General features: G+C 40.7%; 2 protein-coding genes across 5 annotated transcripts in view; one reads left to right on the top strand and one right to left on the bottom strand.

The window, feature by feature from the left end:
• Window positions 1-892: 892 nt before the first annotated feature.
• Window positions 893-20,637, top strand: tipin (timeless interacting protein). Of its 2 annotated transcripts, none has more exons than XM_060852933.1 (8): window positions 893-991; window positions 3,208-3,364; window positions 10,014-10,107; window positions 11,878-11,953; window positions 15,040-15,162; window positions 16,513-16,576; window positions 17,602-17,802; window positions 19,704-20,637. In XM_060852933.1, the coding sequence occupies exons 2-8, from the start codon at window positions 3,229-3,231 to the stop codon at window positions 19,997-19,999; spliced, it is 990 nt and encodes a 329-aa protein (XP_060708916.1). In that variant the 5' UTR covers window positions 893-991; window positions 3,208-3,228; the 3' UTR covers window positions 20,000-20,637. The 2 variants fall into 2 exon arrangements, with proteins under 2 accessions (XP_060708916.1, XP_060708918.1); XM_060852935.1 differs by having other exon boundaries at window positions 3,178-3,364.
• The window catches only part of dis3l (DIS3 like exosome 3'-5' exoribonuclease), a 56,400-nt gene continuing 55,629 nt past the window's right edge, over window positions 20,587-21,357 (bottom strand). For 2 of the 3 annotated variants that reach the window (XM_060852932.1, XM_060852931.1), the window contains one exon: window positions 20,588-21,258. In XM_060852932.1, coding sequence (XP_060708915.1) covers window positions 20,956-21,258 — 303 coding nt within the window. In that variant the 3' untranslated portion in view covers window positions 20,588-20,955. Of the gene's footprint in view, window positions 21,259-21,357 lie in introns of all 3 variants that reach the window. The other variant, XM_060852930.1, reaches the window with a different exon arrangement.

Here is a 21,357-nt window from a genome sequence, read left to right as displayed (position 1 = left end):
AACATCCCCCAATCCCTCAGCCCCATCCCCTCACTACCATCTCCTAATCCCTCAGCCCCTCCCCTCACTACCATCCCCCAATCCCTCAGCCCCTCCCCTCACTACCATCCCCAATCCCTCAGCCCTTCCCCACACTACCATCCCCCAATCCCTCAGCCCTTCCCCACACTACCATCCCCCAATCCCTCAGCCCCTCTCCACACTAACATCCCCCAATCCCTCAGCCCCTCCCCCTCTACCATCCCCCAATCCCTCAGCCCCTCCCCACACTAACATCCCTCAGCCCCTCCCCTCACTACCATCCCCAATCCCTCAGCCCCTCCCCCACTACCATCCCCAATCCCTCAGCCCCTCCCCTCACTACCATCCCCAATCCCTCAGCCCCTCCCCCACTACCATCCCCCAATCCCTCAGCCCTTCCCCACACTATCATCCCCCAATCCCTCAGCCCCTCTCCACACTAACATCCCCCAATCCCTCAGCCCCTCCCCCTCTACCATCCCCCAATCCCTCAGCCCCTCCCCACACTAACATCCCTCAGCCCCTCCCCTCACTACCATCCCCAATCCCTCAGCCCCTCCCCCACTACCATCCCCACTCCCCCAGCCCCTCCCCTCTCTACCATCCCCCAGCCCCTCCCCTCTCTACCATCCCTCAGCCCCTCCCCTCTCTACCATCCCCCAGCCCCTCCCCTCTCTACCATCCCCCAGCCCCTCTCCACACTACCATCCCCCAATCCCTCAGCAAAACTGAATGACATTCAGCCCAGTGAGGGTCAGGCCCGTCTCTGATTGGTTTGAGCAGCAGCCATTGGTGATTGGCCGGTCTGTAACCTGCGGGCTGATTGGTCACCTGTGTGGGAGGAGCCAGGCCATCATCAGGCTCCGATTGGCCGGGCAGTGGAGCGCGCGCTTTGGTTCCTCCTGCGGCAAAGAAGTCATTTTATGTTTAAGAAATAAAACTAAACTCCTGTTAATTCTATTAAAATTCGGTAAGTTATATTTCGAAGAGAAGTTGTTTTCAGTAGATGCAGTAGAGTTTTCAGAATGTAACCGTAACGTTACACATCTATTTTCCTTCACCTTTTTTTAGAAAAGTAGTTTATTACACCTTTAATGAACCTGAATTAGTGTTTATCCAGTTTCCGGGACAGGATTTCTCCAACTTTAAACGCTGCTGGAGCTGCAGTCAGCAGTTCGCGCCTGCGCATGGACACCCGACAGGGCAGTACCGGGCCGGCGCCTGCGCACCGAGCACTTACAGGACAATGCCGGAACTGCACTTGCGCTTGGGGCACTTACTGGGCAGTGCCGGAAGGGCACTTGCGCACTGACCCCCTACACGGCTGTGCCGGGCCGGCGCCTGCGTACAGAATGTTGGTGGTAGTGAATGTTCATAGAGTTTCCACAGTGTGGGAACAGGCCCTTGGGCCCAATAAGTCCATCCTGACCCTGACCTGCTACACTATGGGCATAGCCAATTCACTTAACCTGCACATCTCTGGACTGTGGGAGGAATGTATAAGTTCCATACAGACAGATGGTCTAGAGACAATAACTATAAACAAAATTTTCACTTGATGCTGATTACTCCTTTAAAAACAACTTGCATTTTTGTAATGACCTTAATAATTTTCTGAGATGTTCCAAAGCCTTTCATCACAAAATATGTTTTCATCAAAGTGTAGTCACAGAAACATTACAGGACAGAGAAAGGCCCATTGAACTTGTACCAGATGGGAAATGTATTACGAAGAGGACATAGAAGTTTGCCGAAGGCAGTTGATAGTTTGAGTGAGAATGTGTTGCTGGTTAGAGCACAGCAGGTTAGGCAGCATCCAAGGAACAGGAAATTCGACGTTTCGGGCCTGAGCCCTTCATCAGGACTCTGGCCCGAAACGTCGAATTTCCTGTTCCTTGGATGCTGCCTGACCTGCTGTGCTTTAACCAGCAACACGTTTTCAGCTCTGATCTCCAGCATCTGCAGACCTCACTTTTTACTCGATAGTTTGAGTGAGCAAACTAAAAACTAAAACTTAGTGTGGGAAGACTAAAAAAGCAAAATATTGCTTAATCGAGGAATGATTATGGAAATTCGAGGTGCAGAGGGATTTAGTTGTACTAGTGCATTTGGCCCTTCGAGCCTGTTCTGCCAGTGATACCAGTCGTTTCGTTGAGTAGGTGGAAAAGTGGCAAACACAATTCAATCTGGAGAAATGCACAGTTATGCATTTGAGGAGGGCAAACAAAGCAAAAGAGTACACAATAAAGTGACAGATCTTGAAAGGGGTAAAGAAAGTGAGAGACCTTGGGGGACATGAAGATAGTAGGATAGATTGAAGACATTGTAAAGAAGGCATATGGGATGTTTTCCTTCATTAGCCAAACTGTTGAATGCAAGAGTAGGAGCTATACACTCACTGGGTTAGGCAGTATTTGGAAATTTGTGTACAGTTCTGGCCACTACATTACAGGAAAGACATGATTGCTCTAAAGACAGTACAGAGGACATTTACAAGAATATTGTGAGGGCTTGAACATTTCATCTATGAAGGAAGGTTTAAATAGGTTAGGTTTGTTTTCCTTTAGAACAGAGAAAACTGAGATATACGATGAACGGCTTTGATAGAGGAAGATCTGTTTCCCTTAGCAGCGAGGTCAGTTATCTAAGGGCATAGATTCAAGTGGTGTACAAGGTTAAAGGGCATATGAGGAAAACCTTGATCACCCAGACGATGGTTAGTGTTTTGAATTCAGTGCACAGTTTTGTGGTTGTAGTGGAAATCCTCAACTCAATTAAAACCTGGATCTGCACAAGACGTGCTGGAACCTGTAGGGCAATGGACCAGGTGTTGGTAAGTGGGATTAGTGGTGCAGACAAGGTGGGCTAAATGGCTTCATTGTGTGCTTTTATTTTACTATGCTGTTCCCGTATAGGCTGAGGTGATTCTTGGGCCTGTGTCCTCCTGTTTCTATCAAGCCGAAAGCTATGATTAGAAACCCGAGTCAATGTGGATGCTGCACAGACAAAGGGAAATAGTCAAATAAGGCTTCTCATTGTTCTGTCTCTTATTTGTTATTGTACGACAAATACCAAATAATAAAATCACACAACAGATACTGGAATGAAAATAACTATTTCATAACATTTATATTATTATTTTAAATGATCCAATAGTTTTACCATCCTCATTTAATTTCATCAAAGTGGATAGGACAAGCATCTGTGATGAGTGACACTTTGGAAAATGGTTTGTTCGATATTCCTGACTGTGATCACTTAGAAGATGATGAAATCTTTCCACCTCTTCCTCCTCCATCATCCCCTGGACAAGTGGCAGATGGTGGAGTTTTTGCTGATGGGGGTAAGTCAGTCTCAAATTGTAATGCATTTTGTGGATAATTGAAATAGTTTTGATCCTGAGATCCATTACAAACAGAGTGTTCTGCAATAATGTGCGTTTTGTCAGTGCAAATTGGCTATAACGCAGTTGACGAATTGTGGACGTTGTTTGGATAATGCAAACTTTTTACTGAAGGGATATAGCGATTTTCTATAGCTCAAGGTTGTAGAGGAAAACAACTGTTGTGTTATAATAGAATTACCTGTAGTACGCTAGCTTTCATTTCAACTGTACAGAATAAAATATAAGACCTTCTTTTAGATTAAAGAATTGGAATGCAGAAAATAAGCGGTCTATTTAATGAAACAATCTGAAACTAGGAAATTATCGTTCAGTTGATTAAACCTACATGTGGCATTTGTGTCGTCGGTGATGAATTGATCAGTGGGGGAAATGGCTTACAAGTAAACCTTCAAAGTGTGAGCACTGTAATCTCTGTATAATTTGCAAAAACAATCATGCAAGAAGTCTGAAATCTAAATTTATCATATGGTCTGTCTACCTCTGATAGTTGGGTCCTAATTTATTATACTAATTTAAATATCAGTCGTACCTCTGTGGAAGGCCTCGTCAATAAACTGAGCAGCACCTTATTATTTTACTTTCACAAGGAGTGGGCTGCTATCACTATTATTCTGGAGACCCAGGTAATGTTCTGAGGATCTGAGTTTGAATGGCAGATGCTGGAATTTGAATTTAATAAAAATCTGGAATCAAGAACAAAGAAAATTACAGCACAGGAACAGGCCCTTCAGCGGTCAAGTCTGCGCCGATCCAGATCCCCTATCCAAACCCTGTCTCCTATTTTCTAAAGCTTGGTCTCCTTTTGCTCCCTGCCCATTCATGTATTTGTCTAGATACATCTTAAATTATGCTATCATGCCTGCCTCTACCACCACCATCCATGTCAAAAAAACTTTACATGCATATCTCCATTAAACTTTTCCCATCTCACCTTGAACTCGTGACCCGTGGTAATTGAGTCCCCCACTCGAGGAAAAAGCTTCTTGCTATCCACTCTGTCTAGACCTCAGTTAGGTCCACCCTCAACCTCTGTCTTTCTAATGAAAATAATCCTAATCTACTCAACCTCTCTCCATAACCAGCACCCTCCATATCAGGGAACATCCTGGTGAACTGCCTCTGCACCCTCTCCAAAGCATTCACATCCTTTTGGTAATGTGGCAACCAGAACTGGACACAGTATTCCAAACATGGTCGAACCAAAGTCTTATACAACTGTAACATCACCTGCCAACTCTTGTACTCAGTACCCCGACTGATGAAGGAAAGCATGCCATATCCTTTCTTGACCACTCTGTAGACCTGCATTGCCACCTTCAGGGTTACAATGGATCTGAAGACCCAGATCTCTCTGTATGTCAGTTTTTCCTAGAGGCTTTTCCATTTACCATACAGTTCGCTCTGGAATTGGAGCTTCCAAAATGCATCACCTCATATTTGCCCAGATAGTACTCCATCTGCCATTTCTACACCCAACTCTCCAATCTATCTATCTATATTTTGCTGCATTCTCTGACAGTCCCCTTCATTATCTGCTACTCCACCAATCTTAGTGTCATCTGCAAACTTGCTAATCAGATCACCTGTATCTTCCTCCAGATCATTTATATATATCACAAGTAACAGTGATCCCAATATGGATCCCTGTGGAACACCACTGGTCACAGTTCTCCATTTTGAGAAATTCCCTTCCACTACTACTCTCTGTCTCCTGCTGCCCAGCTAGTTCTCCATCCACCTAGCTAGTACACCCTGGACTCCATGAGACTTTCTCCATCACTCTACCATGGGAGACCTGGAAAAGAGGATGGATGAGGTTGAGCACAGAATCACAGTGGTGGAAGCTGATGCCAGTTCCTCTAAGGGTAGGATTCAAGCCTTGGAAACGCAAGTCTATAGTTTGCATGACCAAGTGGATGATCTTGAGAACAAGGGCAGGAGAAAAAAATTGTGAGTCTGCCTGAGGGTAAGGAAGGTGAGAGGCCTGTGGAATTTTTTGAGGATTGTTTGCTGAAATTCTTTAACTTGCAGAATGGCATGAGAGGCTTGAAGATTGAGAGGGCTCACTGGGTCACGGTGCGGAGGTCAGGTCTGGGTCAATGCCCTCGTCCTCTCCTGTTGTATATATAATCTTTGATAGCTTTATAGGTTTGTTAAATGTAATGGTTTTAGTTTATGTAGTTTTTATGTTTGATGGATCATGTGACACTAAGGTTCAGCGATTTGTGGTTTGAGTTCCTCATCCCTGGAATTTAAATGTTACTGCAGAAGGGTATGGCTAATGACTTGATGAAATGATGTACCTGGAATATCAAGGGTAGTCACTCACCAATTAAGGGGAAGAAGGTACTGTTGCGTCTTAGAAAGGAGAAGGTGGATATTGCTTTGTCACAGGAGACACACTTGGATGAAAAGGAGCATTTGAAACTACAGCAGAATGGCTTTGATTGGGTTTACTTTTCATCTTTTAATACCTGAAGTAGGGGAGTGGCTATATTGGTTAGGAGGAACCTCCCATTTAAGTTACGAGAGTGTTTTAAAGACACAAATGGGAGGTTTGTAATTCTCAAAGCCCTGACAAATGGAAAATAATCTGTTGTTTTGAATGTTTATTGCCCTCCAGCTCATCGCCTCAAATATTTGGTAGATGGGTTTTCTAAACTGATTAGTCTTGAGTCCTGGCTTATCATTATAGGGGGAGATTTTAACTGTCTTGTGGATCCCACAGTAGACAGGTTGCCCCTTAATACCCTCTGTACAAACTAAACAATTAGTGGATGTGTGTGTGGAGTTAGGGTTGGTGGACATCTGGAGGCATCTGCATCCTACAGGCAGGGATTTTACATTTTTTTCCAATCCACACAGATGTCACAGTAGACCATTTGGCCCATTGAGTCTGCAATGACCTATCAAACAGCATCCCAGCCAGACCTCAATCCAATCCCCATAACCTCTCTTTTACCATGGCTAACCTACATTCCTGAACATTGCAGACAATATAGCATGGTCAATCCATCTAACTTGCTCATTTTGGACTTTGGAAGGAAACTGAAGCACCCAGAAGAAACCCATGCAGGCACAGGGAGAACATGCAAACTGTACACAGTCACCCAAGGCAGGAATTGAAGCTGGGTATCTGGTGCTGTGAGGCAGCAGTGCTAACCACTGAGCCACTGTGCTGCCACTTAATGTGCTAAAAGCTATAAACATTCATATGCAGGAATCCTGTCCTCTACAAACAGAACATTTTCATGTCTTATGCCTTTTTCAATGAAAGAAAACGTGGTTGTAACTATTTCCTGGCAAATTCACCATGGTAACACCACACCAATCAAAGGTCACTTGCCAATCAATTAGCTGCCTTTTCCTATGCAATATAAATTGTTGTTCCCTTTGAAATTGAGTATTCTTGTGTCTGTCCTGATGAATGCTTAAAAAGAACCTCCGAACCAAGTCGTCGTTGTATTTCAGAAATATTCAAGAATGAAATAATAGGGAGACAATGATATTTTTGGGTACGTAAGGTGGTGTTGGGGGAAAAAAAAATGATCATTATCAGCTTCCTGAAGAAGGGCTTATGCCTGAAACGTTGATTCTCCTGTTCCTTGGATGCTGCCTGACCTGCTGCGCTTTTCCAGCAACAATTTTTCAGCTCTGATCTCCAGCATCTGCAGTCCTCACTTTCTCCATTATCAGTTTTCGACCAGTTACAAACAATTTACCACCATACCCCAAGACTGTCATCTTTTAGTAGTATAAATCATGCAAACTCTAGCAGACCTCCCATGGAGATGCTCAGTTTAGTTGCTGTTATAAAATCATGGAGATCTACAGAAAAAAGCCCTTCTGTGCTGGTCAAAAACAAGCACCTAATTTTTAATCCCATTTTCCAGCACTTGGCTAAAACGTTGTGCCTGATATCACAAGTGCACATCTAAATACTTGCTAAATCTTATGAGGATTTCTGTTTCTACCAGTCTTGTAGGCAGTGAGTTCCAGATTCCCACCCCGCTCTGGGTGAAAAGGTTGTTCCTCACATCTACACTAAACTTTCTGCCCTTGTCTTAAATCAATGCCTCCTGGTTATTGATCCCTCCATTAAGGGCAAAAATCTCCTCCTGTCCACCCTACCTCTGCCCCTCATAATTTTATACATTCTCTATCATGACTCCTCTGCTCTAAGGAAAACAACCGCAGTCTAATCTCTGTTCATAACTGAAATAGGAGAAAGTGAGGACTGCAGATGCTGGAGATCAGAGCTGAAAATGTGTTGCTGGAAAAGCGCAGCAGGTCAGGCATCATCCAAGGAGCAGGAGAATCAAAGTTTCTGGCATGATTCCTGAAGAAGGGCTCATGCCCGAAACGTCGAATCTCCTGCTCCTTGGATGCTGCCTGACCTGCGCTTTTCCAGCAACACATTTTCAGTTCATAACTGAAATACCCAGCCCAGGGGCAAAATCCTGGTGAATCTCCCCTGCACCCTGTCCAGTGCACTCACATCTCTCCTACAATACAGATTCCATATCTGCACTCAGTACTCTAGCCGTGGCCTTACCAATGTTTTACACGGTTCCAGCATCATCTCTGTGCTCTTAAATTCCATGTCTCACCTAATAAAGGCAAGTATCCCCTGTGACATCTTAACCATTTTATACACATGTCCTCTACCTAAAGGGATCACTGGACGTGCACACCAAGATCCCTCTGATCTACAGTGCTTCCCAGGGTCTTACTGATCTTCATGTATTCCCTTGCCTTGTTTGACCTGCTCAAATGCATCATCTCACATATATCTGGATTGATCAGCCTATCTCACCAGCCTGCCTACATTCGTCCTCACTATTTACTACCCTAACAATTTTGGTACCATCTGTGAACTTACTGATCAATCCTCCTGCATTCAAATCTAAATAATTTATGCAAACTACAAACAAAAGCTCCAAAACTGACACTTGTGGGACACCATTGGACCAGATTTCCGATTGGAAAAATACTCAACCATTACCCTCTGCTTCCTGCCAATCAGCCAATGACCAGTCCAATTTGCCAAATTTGCTTGGGTCCCATGGGCTATTACCTTTGCTTTCAGTTAGTGCAGGACCTTGTCAAAAGATTTGCTGTCGGTCCAAGGACTCAGCACGGTGGCTCAGTGGTTAGCACTGCTACGTCACAGCCCCAGGAATGTGGGTTCAATGCCAGCCTCAGGCAACTGTCTGTGGGGAGTTTACATATTCTCTATGTCTGCGTGGGTTTCCTCTGGGTGCTGCAGTTTCCTCCCACAGTCCATGGATTGGCCAGACTAAATTGCTCATTGTGTCCAGGGATGTGTAGGTAAGGTGGATTAGCCATGGAAAATGCAGGGTTACAGGGAGAGGGTGGGTCTGGGAGGGATGCTCTTCAGAGGGTCTGTGTGAACTCACTAGGCCAACTGGCCTCCTTCCACACTGTAGGGATTGTAAGAGGCTATGTCAAAAACATTGCTGCATTCTACAGACCCGGTCACCCCTTCAATCAGACGTGACCCCATAACAAAAGGATAGTGTCTATTCTTGATTAATCCCTGCCTCTCCACGATGAGATAAGTTAAAGTGTAATTTTGCTTCAGGCTGATGATCATTGTTCAGGATTAACTGACTGGTTTTTCAACAATAAAGTCAGGCTGGTCAAAGAATTCAGAAAAATGATTCCTGAGTCAGGAATGTGTTGTCAAATATAAAAATATTTAAAAGTTTAAGGATGCCAAGGATAAGTAGTGAATAGAATTAAGTTAATGTTGAAAAATAAATCACTTGATGTCTGTAAGTGGGATAAAAATTGCTATGGTATTTCTGATATTATTACAGAAGCAGAGAATTGTTCTGGTGCTCTCCAAAAGGGCAGTCTAACCTGGTGCCATTCTCCTGCCTTTCCCCTGTATCCTTCAACATTGTTTCTATTTTAGTAAAGATTTCCCTCTTGAATGTTAATAGTCACTCATTAATATTCAGAGGAAGAAAATTGGTAAGTGTTTGAAATAAAAGGTGATATAAAAGTATAGTGCATTGTGATTATCTGATGATTAATATATGAGAAGAAATTTAAACAAGGATAGTTTTGGGTTGCTTTAGCAAAGAGTGAGTCTGATGGGTGAATAGCTTCCTGTGTTGTTAATGACTAGGGTTTTGTTCTCAAGTGTTTGTAGCTGCTTCATATTGCGTCACTGTAAAAAATAAAATAATTATTTTCTGAGGCTGTTTGATGTGGACATTGGATTGGGAATAATTTTTTTTCAGAGATTGCCTCACTTAAACAATTTCAGACACCAAATGGTTTAAAATATTGGTACTGATATTAGCGTATAGCTTAATGATGTCCAAAGAAACTTCCTAACTGCAACTTGCTAATTTCTACAAATTTGGAGGAGCAATAATTGGTAAGATTCAAACTGTGTGATGATAGATTTCCATCCCCATCATTGTAACCACTTGGACATGTTACTCAGAAAAATCCATAGTGTTCTCAGGATTACTCGCCTGTCAACAAAGCCAATGCACAACTACACCCAATTGTTATTAATCTGTTGGTTGTTTTTGGTTTGTCCTCTCAGATGAGGAAAACAGACAAGAAGGAAATCCATCCAAAGAGCCTGTAGTTCTCAGGAAAAGTGTGAAAGGACCACGGCTTAAACTGGATGCTCAGCGGTAACTAAAATTTCAACTTTGGTTTGTCCTATGAACAGTATTGTTCCCTAGCATTGCTGGGCACAGTAAGGAGAGTGAGAAATTGCATTCATAGCTTGTCATTTGAACCGCCCAAAGCCCCTGTTGGTGAAAATAACATTTTAAAAAATATAAATTGAATCAATGAATGTAAAATCTAAAATTAAGGTACGAAAAAAAAGAACTGCCATTAAAAATTCTTTCCAGGTATTTGGGAGTCAGGCGTTGGAATCAGCTGTTTGCAGATGCTGTTTCTGTCTTGTATCTATTATTTCCTGGCTACTGATCCTGAGGGACTGAGGACCACTTGACACAGCCTATCAACCTTGTCAGTTTATCATCATTTCACCAGCAATTACTTGTTCGTGATTAGCTGTGGGACTTTGAATTTGGCTGCCTCCTCCTAGCCCAGCAACGCTGAGATCAGTTGTTGCTACATCAGTGGTGGTTACAATCTGACAGTAATTGGTTTTCTTTCCTCTCAGTTGGATGGGTTCAAGCTCCACTTCAAGGCCTGAGGTTCTTCTAATTGCAGTGGTAATGTCCTTACCATGAAACCTGGAGGCCTAGGTTCAAGTCCTACCTGTTCCAGATGTATGTCATAACATTTTTGAACAGGTTGATTAGAAAATATCCACAATCAAAGGCAACATTTTAATGCAGGACAGAGGTTGCAATTGTTGGAGATGCATTTTTCAGTTATGTTAAACTAAGGTTCCATTTACCACTGTCATGGTCATAACAGAACTAAAGGTTCTATTTGAAAGAAAACAGGTGAGTTTTCTCAGTATTCTGTGAGAGGATTAGCTGTTCATTTTATTTGTTGCTTGCTGTGTGCAAATATGATACCACATTTCCTACTTTACAAAATAGTTCAGTGCAAAATGTCCCTGGAGATGTATTGGTGAAGAGAGTTTTTTTCAGTCATTTTATTTTATTGCAATTACAATGACTTGTTGAGGTATCTGGAGGTGGATCAGGAACAGCAGGCTACTAAATACCAATTCTGTTATGATTTTGTGAAGAAATTAAATAGTGAATTTGTTCAGACGTTATTTATTTCCTCTTTATTTCTTCATGAGATGTGTCACTGACTAGGCTAACATTTGTTGAACATCCATAATTACTTTTGAACTGAGTGACTTGCTTGGCCATTCAATAGAACATATCTCTGCGGGTCTGGAGTTGCATGTATGTCAGTGAGCCAGTTGGCTTTGTCTCGCTAAGGAACAATCACTATGTGGGCTGTAGGCATCTTGCCCATAGCCCATACTGTGTCATCCCATTTTATTTTGTTTTGGACATCATATTGTGATTGGATTCGCATGTACCTCTGATCCCCAGATGATAAGTGTGGACATCATGCACACACCATGTCCTAAGGAAATACTCTCCAAATCTCCATACATTTGACTTTCACAACAGTTACCATCTCCCACTTCACTCATAACCTATCCTGTACCCCCAATCTCAAATGTTTCATCCCCCAACTCCTACATCTCCCCATTCCACACCAGCTCCCTTTACTGCATTCTCACTTAACACAAACAGAATGTTCAATATCCCAAATGGCACTCACTCTTTCAGAGAATAACTTTATCCCCTTTGTTATCTTGCCATGGCATGTATTCTGCGTTTAGCAGAACACATTGTGGTATCTGATAGTATACTGTCTTTTGCATTTCTGATATTGAGGTCTTTTATAACTATTTGAGATCTAACTTTTACCAAACTCTTTTCTATACGTAAAAGATTGACCTCTGATCGAGGATTACCAGCTTTACGGAATCTGTTCAATACTGTTCGATTTAAAGGCAAAGGACATGAGGTAAGGGAGAAAAATCAAGGTTCCTCTGCTAGATTAGAAACCAGTGTAGGTCAATGGTTGATTTTAAATTTATCTTTGTTTTAAATCTTACTGAGGCCTCCTCCCTTGATATCTTGCAACTTCCTCAAGCATCGTCAACCTCAACTCTCTGTTCTCCAATTCTGGCTTCTTGTATATTCTTGATTTTAATCAATCAACTGTTTGTCATTGCACTTTGAGCTGTCTAGGCCCTAAACTGTGAAATTGTTGTCTTAAATCAATTTAGTGCTGCCTCCTTGTTTAAGATCCTTATTAAAACCTAGGTCTTTGACCAAGCTTTATGTTACCTGTACTAATATACCCTTATGTGGATCAGATTAAGTTTTGTTTAATAATGCACCTGTGAAGCACCCCGAGAGGTTTTACAATATAATGGTGCTGTATAATGAAATGTGTGATTTTTCTGTCTAAATGTAATCCATGGAAGAGGCTGCTTCCTGTATCAATGTGTTATTTCTTGCAGTCATCACCATTGTTGGTTCATTGAACAAATTTCTAATTTTACATTTTTTCTGCCTCACAAATGTACTTGCTCTTATTCTTAATAAAATAGTGATTGGATTATAATAGGCCCAATCATTGCAAATGTAATGTTAATATGTTCAGATTTTCTCGCACTCCAAACCTTTCGTGAAGCGTTGACTCCTTGTAATGGGGATGTTATACAGGAATCTGTCATACTTTGCATCTTTCCTAGTGAGGTGCTGTAGAGATCAGACCCCAGCTATTACAAAATATGTTACAAATGTAGGGTGGCATGGTGGCTCAGTCGTTAGCACTGCTGCCTCACAGTACCAGGGACCTGGGTTTGATTCCATCCTCTGGTGACAATCAGTGTGGAGTTTGCACCTACTCTGTGTTTGAGTGGGTTTCCTCCAGGTACTCTGGTTTCCTCCCACAGTCCAAAGATGTGCAGGTTAGGGTGGATTGCTAAATTACCCATAGTGTGCAGGGATATGCAGACTAGGTGGATTGGCCATGTTAAATGCAGAATTACACGGATAGGGTAGGGGGGTTCATCTGTGTGGGATGCTCTTTAGGGAGTTTGTGTGGACTCGATGCTTCCAGGCTCTAGGGGAATCTGCGAAGATGAGGAAACAAAATGTAGTATCTCAAATTTGCAGGTGTCACAAAGCTGGCTGGAAGAGGAAGCTATGAGGAGGATGCAAAAACTTTAGTGTGATTTGGACAGGCTGAGTGAGGGGGCAAATATGCAGCATAATGTGGAGAAATGTGAAGTTTCCACTTTGGTAGCACATGTAGGAAGACAGATTATTATTTAAATGGCTGTATATTGAAGGAGGGCAATGTCCAGCAGGATCTGAGTGTCCTTGTGCATCAGTTGCTGAAAGTAAGTGCACAAGTGCAGGAGGCAGGAAAGATGGCAAACTGTATGTTGACCTGTGTAGCAAAAGGATTAGAGTACAAGAACAAGGATGTCTTACTGCATTAATACAGGGCATTGGTGAGGCCACATCTAGACTATTTTATGCAGTTTTGGTCTACGTATCTGCGGAAAGATATTCTTGCTACAGAGGTATTGCAGTGAGGGTTTATTAAATTGATACATGGGATGGCAGAACTGATGAATAAGGCGAGATTGAGTTGGTTAGTATTGCATTCACTGGAATTTACAGGAAAGAGACAGGAATCTCTTAGAAACCTGTAAAATTCTAACAGGACTAAACAGATTGGATGCAGGAAGGATATTCCCACTGGTGCCGGAGTCTAGAAGCACGGATCGTAGTTTAAGGATAAGGGAAAAATCTTTTGAGATTGAGGTAAGGAAAAATTACTTCTCCAGAGAGTGGTGAGTCTGTGGAATTCGCTATCACAGAAAACAGTTGACACCAAAACATTGTTTTCAAGAAGGAGGTAGGTATAACTCTTGTGGCTAAAAGGATCAAGGGATATATGGAGGGAAAGTTCAGATATTGAGTTCGATGATCGACGATGATCTTATTGAATGGTGAAACAGGCTTCAGATGTCAAATTACCTACTCCTGTCTTCCATGTTTCTACTATCGTGGTTGTTCTTGTGCGAATTTAACGGATGAGTTAGTGCAGAGGATAGCACTGTGGAAAATAAAACAAACTGCATTGACATTGCTAGAAGCACAGCTGCTATCAGGAGTGTAGATTAAGCATTTTTCAAGAAGTGTTCATTCACGTTGATCCTTTTGCACATCAAATACAGTTTTGTAAATCTTTTGAGCTTTGAGCTGTTTCATGAATATTTAATATTGATGAGAATAGTGGATAATTGGAGCAGGGACAGTTATCATGAGTCATGAGTTTTGATTCAGCTAACTGCCCAGAAACTTAAATATCAAGTTTGGTGCAGAATTTTATGTATTGGTTCAGCACTTTTTTTTTCTTTCTTTTCACTTGATAGTGATTGGGGAGCACCAATCCCTTTGTATTCCAGTTATCCTGATGTAAATTGCTGTTACAGGCAATTATGCTGTTTGGTTTGGGTATAATTTTTCACAATTTTTAAAAATGAATTAACACGATGATGCAGTAGCATACACTGAAAACCGTGAATGCATTATTACATGATAACAGTCTGTGCAATAATGTTGATGTTCCAGGATTACACTTCATTTGCATAATGGCCATATGTAAGAAACAGGATGGATTTTACCAATTTAAACAGATAGCTAGGATTCTAAATAAGATCAGTTTCTGAAAGACAAAGCTTGTTTCACATTTCAGAACACTCTAGGGTTTAGGCTATCCTATCCTTTGTTCAGACGTGAACAGAGATTTTATTTGTCCATGCACTGGGAGTGGAGGGTGCACAAAAACAGTAAAGTTTGGGTTTTGTTGATTCTAAAATTGCGTAGATTGTGTAAGGGATTTGCAATTTTAGGTTCTACTTATTGCCACTTAAATTAAAATTCCCCATTGGGTGTTTTTGGTGAGTAATGCTAGGCAGAGAATTCTTCCTTTGACCTGACCTATTGCATTGTATTTGGCTTTGGCCTTTAATCCTCTACATTGTTTACATGTTGTGTTTTCTTCTCTTTTCCCACTGTGTTAAGAGTGAAGATGTGAAGACTCTCCTTTGGCAAATGGAGCATTGGGCTCATAGGCTGTACCCGAAATTGCAGTTTGAAGAATTTATTGAAAAGGTGGAGGCCTTGGGAAGCAAAAAAGAAGTTCAGGTATCTTTTCAATATTGCTTATTTATTTTCTCTCCTCCCTGTTCTTTGTGATGAATTTTGTTCCAGAAAACAGATTTTCATGACAATTCGCAGCCATATACCATTTGTATTGAGCAAGAAACACTGAATGAGATTGCTACAAAAGTGCTGAGTCATCATGCTCACCTGGAAAGCTGGTGCAGGCTTGATAAGCCAAATGGCCACCTTGTGAGAGATATGTTGTTGAGATTTTGTGATGGCTCTGAGCAAATCAATCCCGGTAACACCTACTTGATAATATTAGCTGGTGAGGAATGTCTGTGGAATTGTTCCTCTATTGAGATGTATAGTCTATGCATGCACACTTGTCAAAGGAAGGAAGAAGAGCTGTAATTGTAACATTAATTATGTTATGGAAGGAAAATATCACAAAGCATTATTTGAAGGAGAGTTCTTGGTGTCCGTGTGAATGCTTATTCCTTGGCTACCATCGAATTAGTTCATTGTTATCTCCTTCCTTCATTAATTGCACACACATTAATTGGCTTATATTTCCAGAGCTCTGCCAGTTGGTCATTTCAGGGCACTTGGCATAGTAAAAGAGTAGCTTGTGCTTTTGTCAACTACTTATGCATGTCTTGACAATGCGGTTCTATAAACATAGTAGGTCTGCTAATTGTTTATTTTGAAGCAGATGAACTGGCTAGTGAGACATCTAGCAATCTACTCCTTCAATAGATCAGTCTGGTCAGTGTTTGGCCTGATTGGGTTATGGGGAGATGGCATTCTTGCATGCTAACTTTATGGGAGCAGTGAATTTTGATCTCTAGTTAAGACTGCAAACTACTCCTATGGTTAGAAAGAAAAATGTGCTTAATAAAGCGCATCTGGTCCTAAAAATACACCTTTTAGATGGACAGTAGGACAATGTGCCATGTGATATGGTGCTCAACCCTCTGTAGATTATAACAGCAGTTGCCCTCCTTATTTGACCATGAACATGTCTCTTAACTAGGATTTGTGGTCGTGTTTTTTGCTGAAATTTACCATGGTAAACTGTTACATTATCATTTCCTGTTCACTTTTGCAAATTGTCTCACAAAGTAGTTGGAGTGTCCAGCCACTAGATGGCCATAGAGGGTATTTTTAAAGTTTCCAGTTCGATTTGAAAACCAATCAGAGTTTAAGTCTCATGCAGTTTCCCTGTGTAACACCATTAAAAGATTCAGTTTTGTATTTGCTCATTTTCACTTGCACATCTACATATTTCTTAAAACAGAAAGGTATCTGTGGAGAGAGCAAACCAGCATTAAAGTTTCACGTTAATGACCTTTCCTGCAGTTTATATTAGTCGTCATTTTTATCTTCCAGACTTGCTTGAAGAAAATTCGACTTGATATCCCCATTACACATGAAGACTTTATTTCCAAAGAAGGCAAGTGCTCCTTTCAAATCTTCATTCAAAATTTATATTATTTGTCCCATCTAAATCAAAGTTTAATGAACATTTTACAGTAAATATACTACAGATTCAAAGGTTTATATCTGATGCTGAGGCTGTTACCATTGCATTTTAAAAACAAAATCTAAGCTTTGTTCCACTGAACAGTAAGATGTGGTTTTTTTGGGGATTGGGGCAAAGAAGTGTTCAGGCATCAATGAAATCATTCAAATCCAACCAGTGTGTGGTGGTTTTTCCTCCATTTAAGAGTATCCCTGATTCCTTTATTTTCCTTTTTTAAACTGATTTTCAATTGGTAACATGTTCTCTGCATTAATCCTGAATTCTAGCAGTACATTTTGATCTCCCAGCTGCGTTATTTTAAAAAAAAATCTCTTGCTGTCTGTCTCAAGAAGTCACTTGCACTTCATTTTGGATAAGGTTGCGTAAGTACTTGCCAACAAGAATTACTGCACTGCAGTGAGGAACAGGAACTCATTTGTGTCTCTTCCATTTAAACAAAGGAGCAGAGACTGGTTATTGCTTATAAATTACTGTCTGATACCCTGTAACTCCACAAAGATAAAGATCAAACCCAGAATATGTTTTCTACCTTTAGACACTGCTTTTACCCAGTAGAGCTTTGTGGATTTCCATTACTAAAATGCGGAAGCCCAGTTCTGCAGGCACCAAATATCCCCAAAAGGCCTGTATTGTGTAAATATTGAGAATGGAATATCTGTGGGTTATTCAGTCTGACAGCATCAGTGCTGCTCTGGTACATTGATACATATGTTCTCTTTGCAGCATAAGGGAGGGAAAAAGTGATAGTAACAAGAATTGGAGACCCTGGCTTAAGTTGTCTCATCACAGTTAAGGACTGAATTTAGACTCTCTTGGTTTCTAAATTCAATTTTCTTAATACATATGTTCACAGGCAATCAGAAGAAATTTTTTTTTGAGCTATGATGAATTGACCAAAAACACAATCCACCTTTTGAAATAACATTTAATTACAGTTGTAGAGAATGAGAATGACCTCCAAATTGAAAACTTAGAAACTCCATTCAGTCCATTGCCCGACCAATTAGCTGCAGAATCTACTCCGAGCTCAAGCATACTCTCGGAGGAACAGCAGCTCAGGATCGAAAGGAACAAGCAGCTTGCACTTCAGAGACGACAAGCAAAACTTCAGTTAACAAAACAGACATCCTCCAATGGTAAGTGTGTTTTCTAATCGAATTCAATATAGTCAACTTTAATTTCCATCCTTAAAATAGGTTAGATCCATCCAGAGTTTGAAAAGGGGAAGCGGGACATTTCCTTTCTCTGAAAAATCTGCCTTCAAAAAAGATACAATTATCTTATGCACTGTGGAGAAATTAGAATTCAGCAGTCTACACAAGTGCTTTCTCAATCACTAAGTAAATGGAACAAGTATAATATGTGGCTGGAACAAAAGGTGCTGGTTAAATATGGTTCCTGTCCATATGGCTTATAAAGTAATTTTAGTTTCTTGGGATAACATTTTTATTTTTGAAAACCAAAACATACACTTTTACACTGATTTTTGACTACTTTAAATTTTATTGAAAACTTATTCTGTCGGATGTGACCATCACTGGCTGACCAGCATTTATTGCCTGTCCCTAGTTGCTCTTGAGGTGGTGGTGAACTTCTTTCTTGAACCACTGCAGTCAACCTGCTGTGAGTAGACCCACAATACCATTAGGGAGGTAATTCCAGATTTTGACTCAGTGACAATGGAGGAACTGTGATTTATTTCCAAGTCAGGATGGTGTGCCTTGAAGGAGAACTTGAAGGTGACAGTGATGTTCCCATGTATCTGCTGTCCTTGTCCTTCTAGATGGAAGTGGTTGAGTTTGGAAGGTGCTGTCTGAGGATCTTTGGTGAATTTCTGCAGAGCACACTGCTACTGAGCATTGGTGGTAGAGGGAGTGGATGATTGTAGAAATAGTGCCAATTAAGCAGGCTGCTTTTTCCTGGATGGTGTTAAGCTTTGAGTGTTGGAGCTGCACACATCCAGGCAAGTGGGGAATATTCTATTCTACCCCTGACTTGTACATTGTAGATGATGGGATAGGCTTTGGGGAGCCAGGAGACAAATTACTCGCTGCAATACTCCTAGTCTCTGACCTGCTGTTGTAATCATTGTGCGGAGAGTCCAGTTGAGGTTTTGGTTAAGGTGACCCCTAGGATGTTGATAGGGAATTCAAGGGTGGTAACACCTTTGACTATCAAGAGGCAATGATTAGATTGTCTCTTATTGGTGATGATCATTGCCTGGCATTTGTTTCAGCCCAAGCTTGAATATTGCCAGATCTTTTTGCAATTGAACATGGACTGTTTCAGTATCTGAGGAGTCACAAATGGTGCTGAACATTGTGCAATCATCAGCAAACATCCCCACTTAATGATGGAGCTAAAGTCATTGATGAAATAGCTGAAGTTGGTTGAACCTGGGACACGACCCTGAGGAACTTGAGGACTGGAGAACTACTGTTACTATTCTTTCCAGTTTCTTTAAGAGAAAATTTTGATTTCATAACTATCCAAAACATACAAATTTTGAATACAAACTTAAATAGAGTTCTGAACTGGACCTGAAATATTACTCTGGTTTCTCTTCACAGATACAGCCAGACCTGATTTGTTCTGCCAGCAGTTTCTGTTTTGTTTTATCCCTTTTGGTTTACCAACCAATGTGACCTGAAAATAAGAGTTAGCAGAATGCAGACTTAAATCTAATCAATAAATTCAACTGCATTGTTATTTTGCACAGTATACAGTATGATCAGAAACTAAGCGAAATTCCACCCTGTTGCCTTATCTCCATTTTTCAGAAACCTTGTTCAGCTTTCAATTTTATTTGTCAACTCTTTCTAAATTTAAATGTTTGTCGAGTTCAAATGCTAAAACTTAGTTTTTCCAATACCTTGCATTTTGAATAGTATTACGCATAGCAAACGAGGCCACTTCTCAGGCTTTCTGACTGAATCACAAACACTAATCATTGGTACAATTTGGTTGTGCTTTTGTTTCACAAATAAAAATTGGATTATTCATGCATTGATGTGTTTTGGTTTACCTATTCTTTCAGATCTAAATGATTCTCCGGCCTTGAGTCAGTCTTTCGAACAAAATCTAGTTAAGGTGTTGAGAGATTCTACGGATAGCTATGAAGATCCAGATGCAGAAGATTTGAAAAAGGCAACTGAAACTGAATCCTTTAAGCCAATTCAGCAACCAGAGTCTCCAACAGAAATAGATCTGTGTTTGGAAACCTCAGAACACTTACCTGAGGTCACCAAAATAACTGACTGTGCTGTATCAACACATGAATCTGAAACCATAATTGAAGACAATTTTTCTACACCCATTCCAGAAGCAACATAGAATCTGCCCATGGAACAGTTAACTGAAATAAGAGATGTCTCTCAAATGATACAGGAATTAGAAACTACAACGTAAGTTGATTTAAAATATTGGGATGTCAGGCCAGTGATTATTTGAGGCAAGAGTAAAGAATTTGACAAGGTTTGGTTATGTGGCAAAAAATAATCATTCCATACCTTCAGCAATGTAACTGATGTTTTCCACAAGTTTGTGCAAAATATGTTTGTGTCTATCTTTGTCATTAGTGTGGATCTGATATAGACATCCTTCACATTTAATGCCATAGATTTGCTGTTTAAGAGCTAGTTGTGTAATGGTTGATACTGATGAAGAATGAATCATACTAAAGCTAGAAGATAGTTTTAAATACTATTCAACCTTTGCAGATGTTGTGTAAGTCAAAATACACAGTCCAGTTTTGGAGAAAAATATTCTTTGTTCTCTCGTGTAAGCTTTCAAAAGAATTGAAGTGTTTGTTAAGGCCTAGTAGAGCAATTTAGTTCTGTCTTTGTACCTTTTTGGAGAAAAGAAACTGTTACAAGCTGGACTTAAGCACTAATGATGAGACTGTTGCCAATAAAAGTTTTTATTTTAAACACCCCTAAAAAGGGTATGAAGACAAATTGAATTGTAACACTTAATTTGTATCAATCATACTTGAATAAAAATTATAATATTTACATCCTGTTGAAAAAATATTCATACATCTTCTCATGATATTGAAATCTTTTACAATCTTGTGTGGCTTCAAGATAACACCTGGTTTACTTGAAACTGTAGGTCCCTGTCGCTTTTCTTGAGTGCAACTGTAGACAGAGAAGTAAAATTGCTGTCAAATTTGCTCAAAAAACCATAGCCATTTTCAGGAGTATTGTGTCAGTTAATATATATTGGTCTGATAGTGGTTTTGGTTAAGAAATTAAAACAGACCCAAAGTCTTGATTAAACAACTGCAATCATCCGACTGCAACATCTAGAAGTGCCAGTTCCTTAATTTCTTCTAATAACAAATAGAGGCTGTTGCCTTTGGTTTGACAATATTCCTTATCTTCATCTCTGACTGATGTACTTTTTGCATGCTCTTGAGCAAGTTGTGCCTCTTCAACAGATCTGATTACATCCCGTATCAAGTCAGTCTTTGAACTGTGTGAGGTTTCGTGCATAGGTTCCGTGTTGGTCTTATTATAAGGTTGGTTGCTGATGATATCCAATTTGATGCTGTCAGGATGTGATTGAGATGAGAGTTCAAATATTCTTACCTTTTTGACCAAGAAAGGGGAGACAAATTTAGTTCCATAAACTTAAGTTATTAGAAATCAACTTAGAAACCCAACCAATTCATCAAACCCTCAGCAAAT

Source organism: Hemiscyllium ocellatum, chromosome 39, assembly GCF_020745735.1.
Source record: "Hemiscyllium ocellatum isolate sHemOce1 chromosome 39, sHemOce1.pat.X.cur, whole genome shotgun sequence".
Taxonomy (NCBI): Eukaryota; Metazoa; Chordata; class Chondrichthyes; order Orectolobiformes; family Hemiscylliidae; genus Hemiscyllium; species Hemiscyllium ocellatum.
The sequence above is the reverse complement of the archived record's forward strand: the minus strand, read 5'-3'. Positions and strand labels throughout refer to the sequence as shown.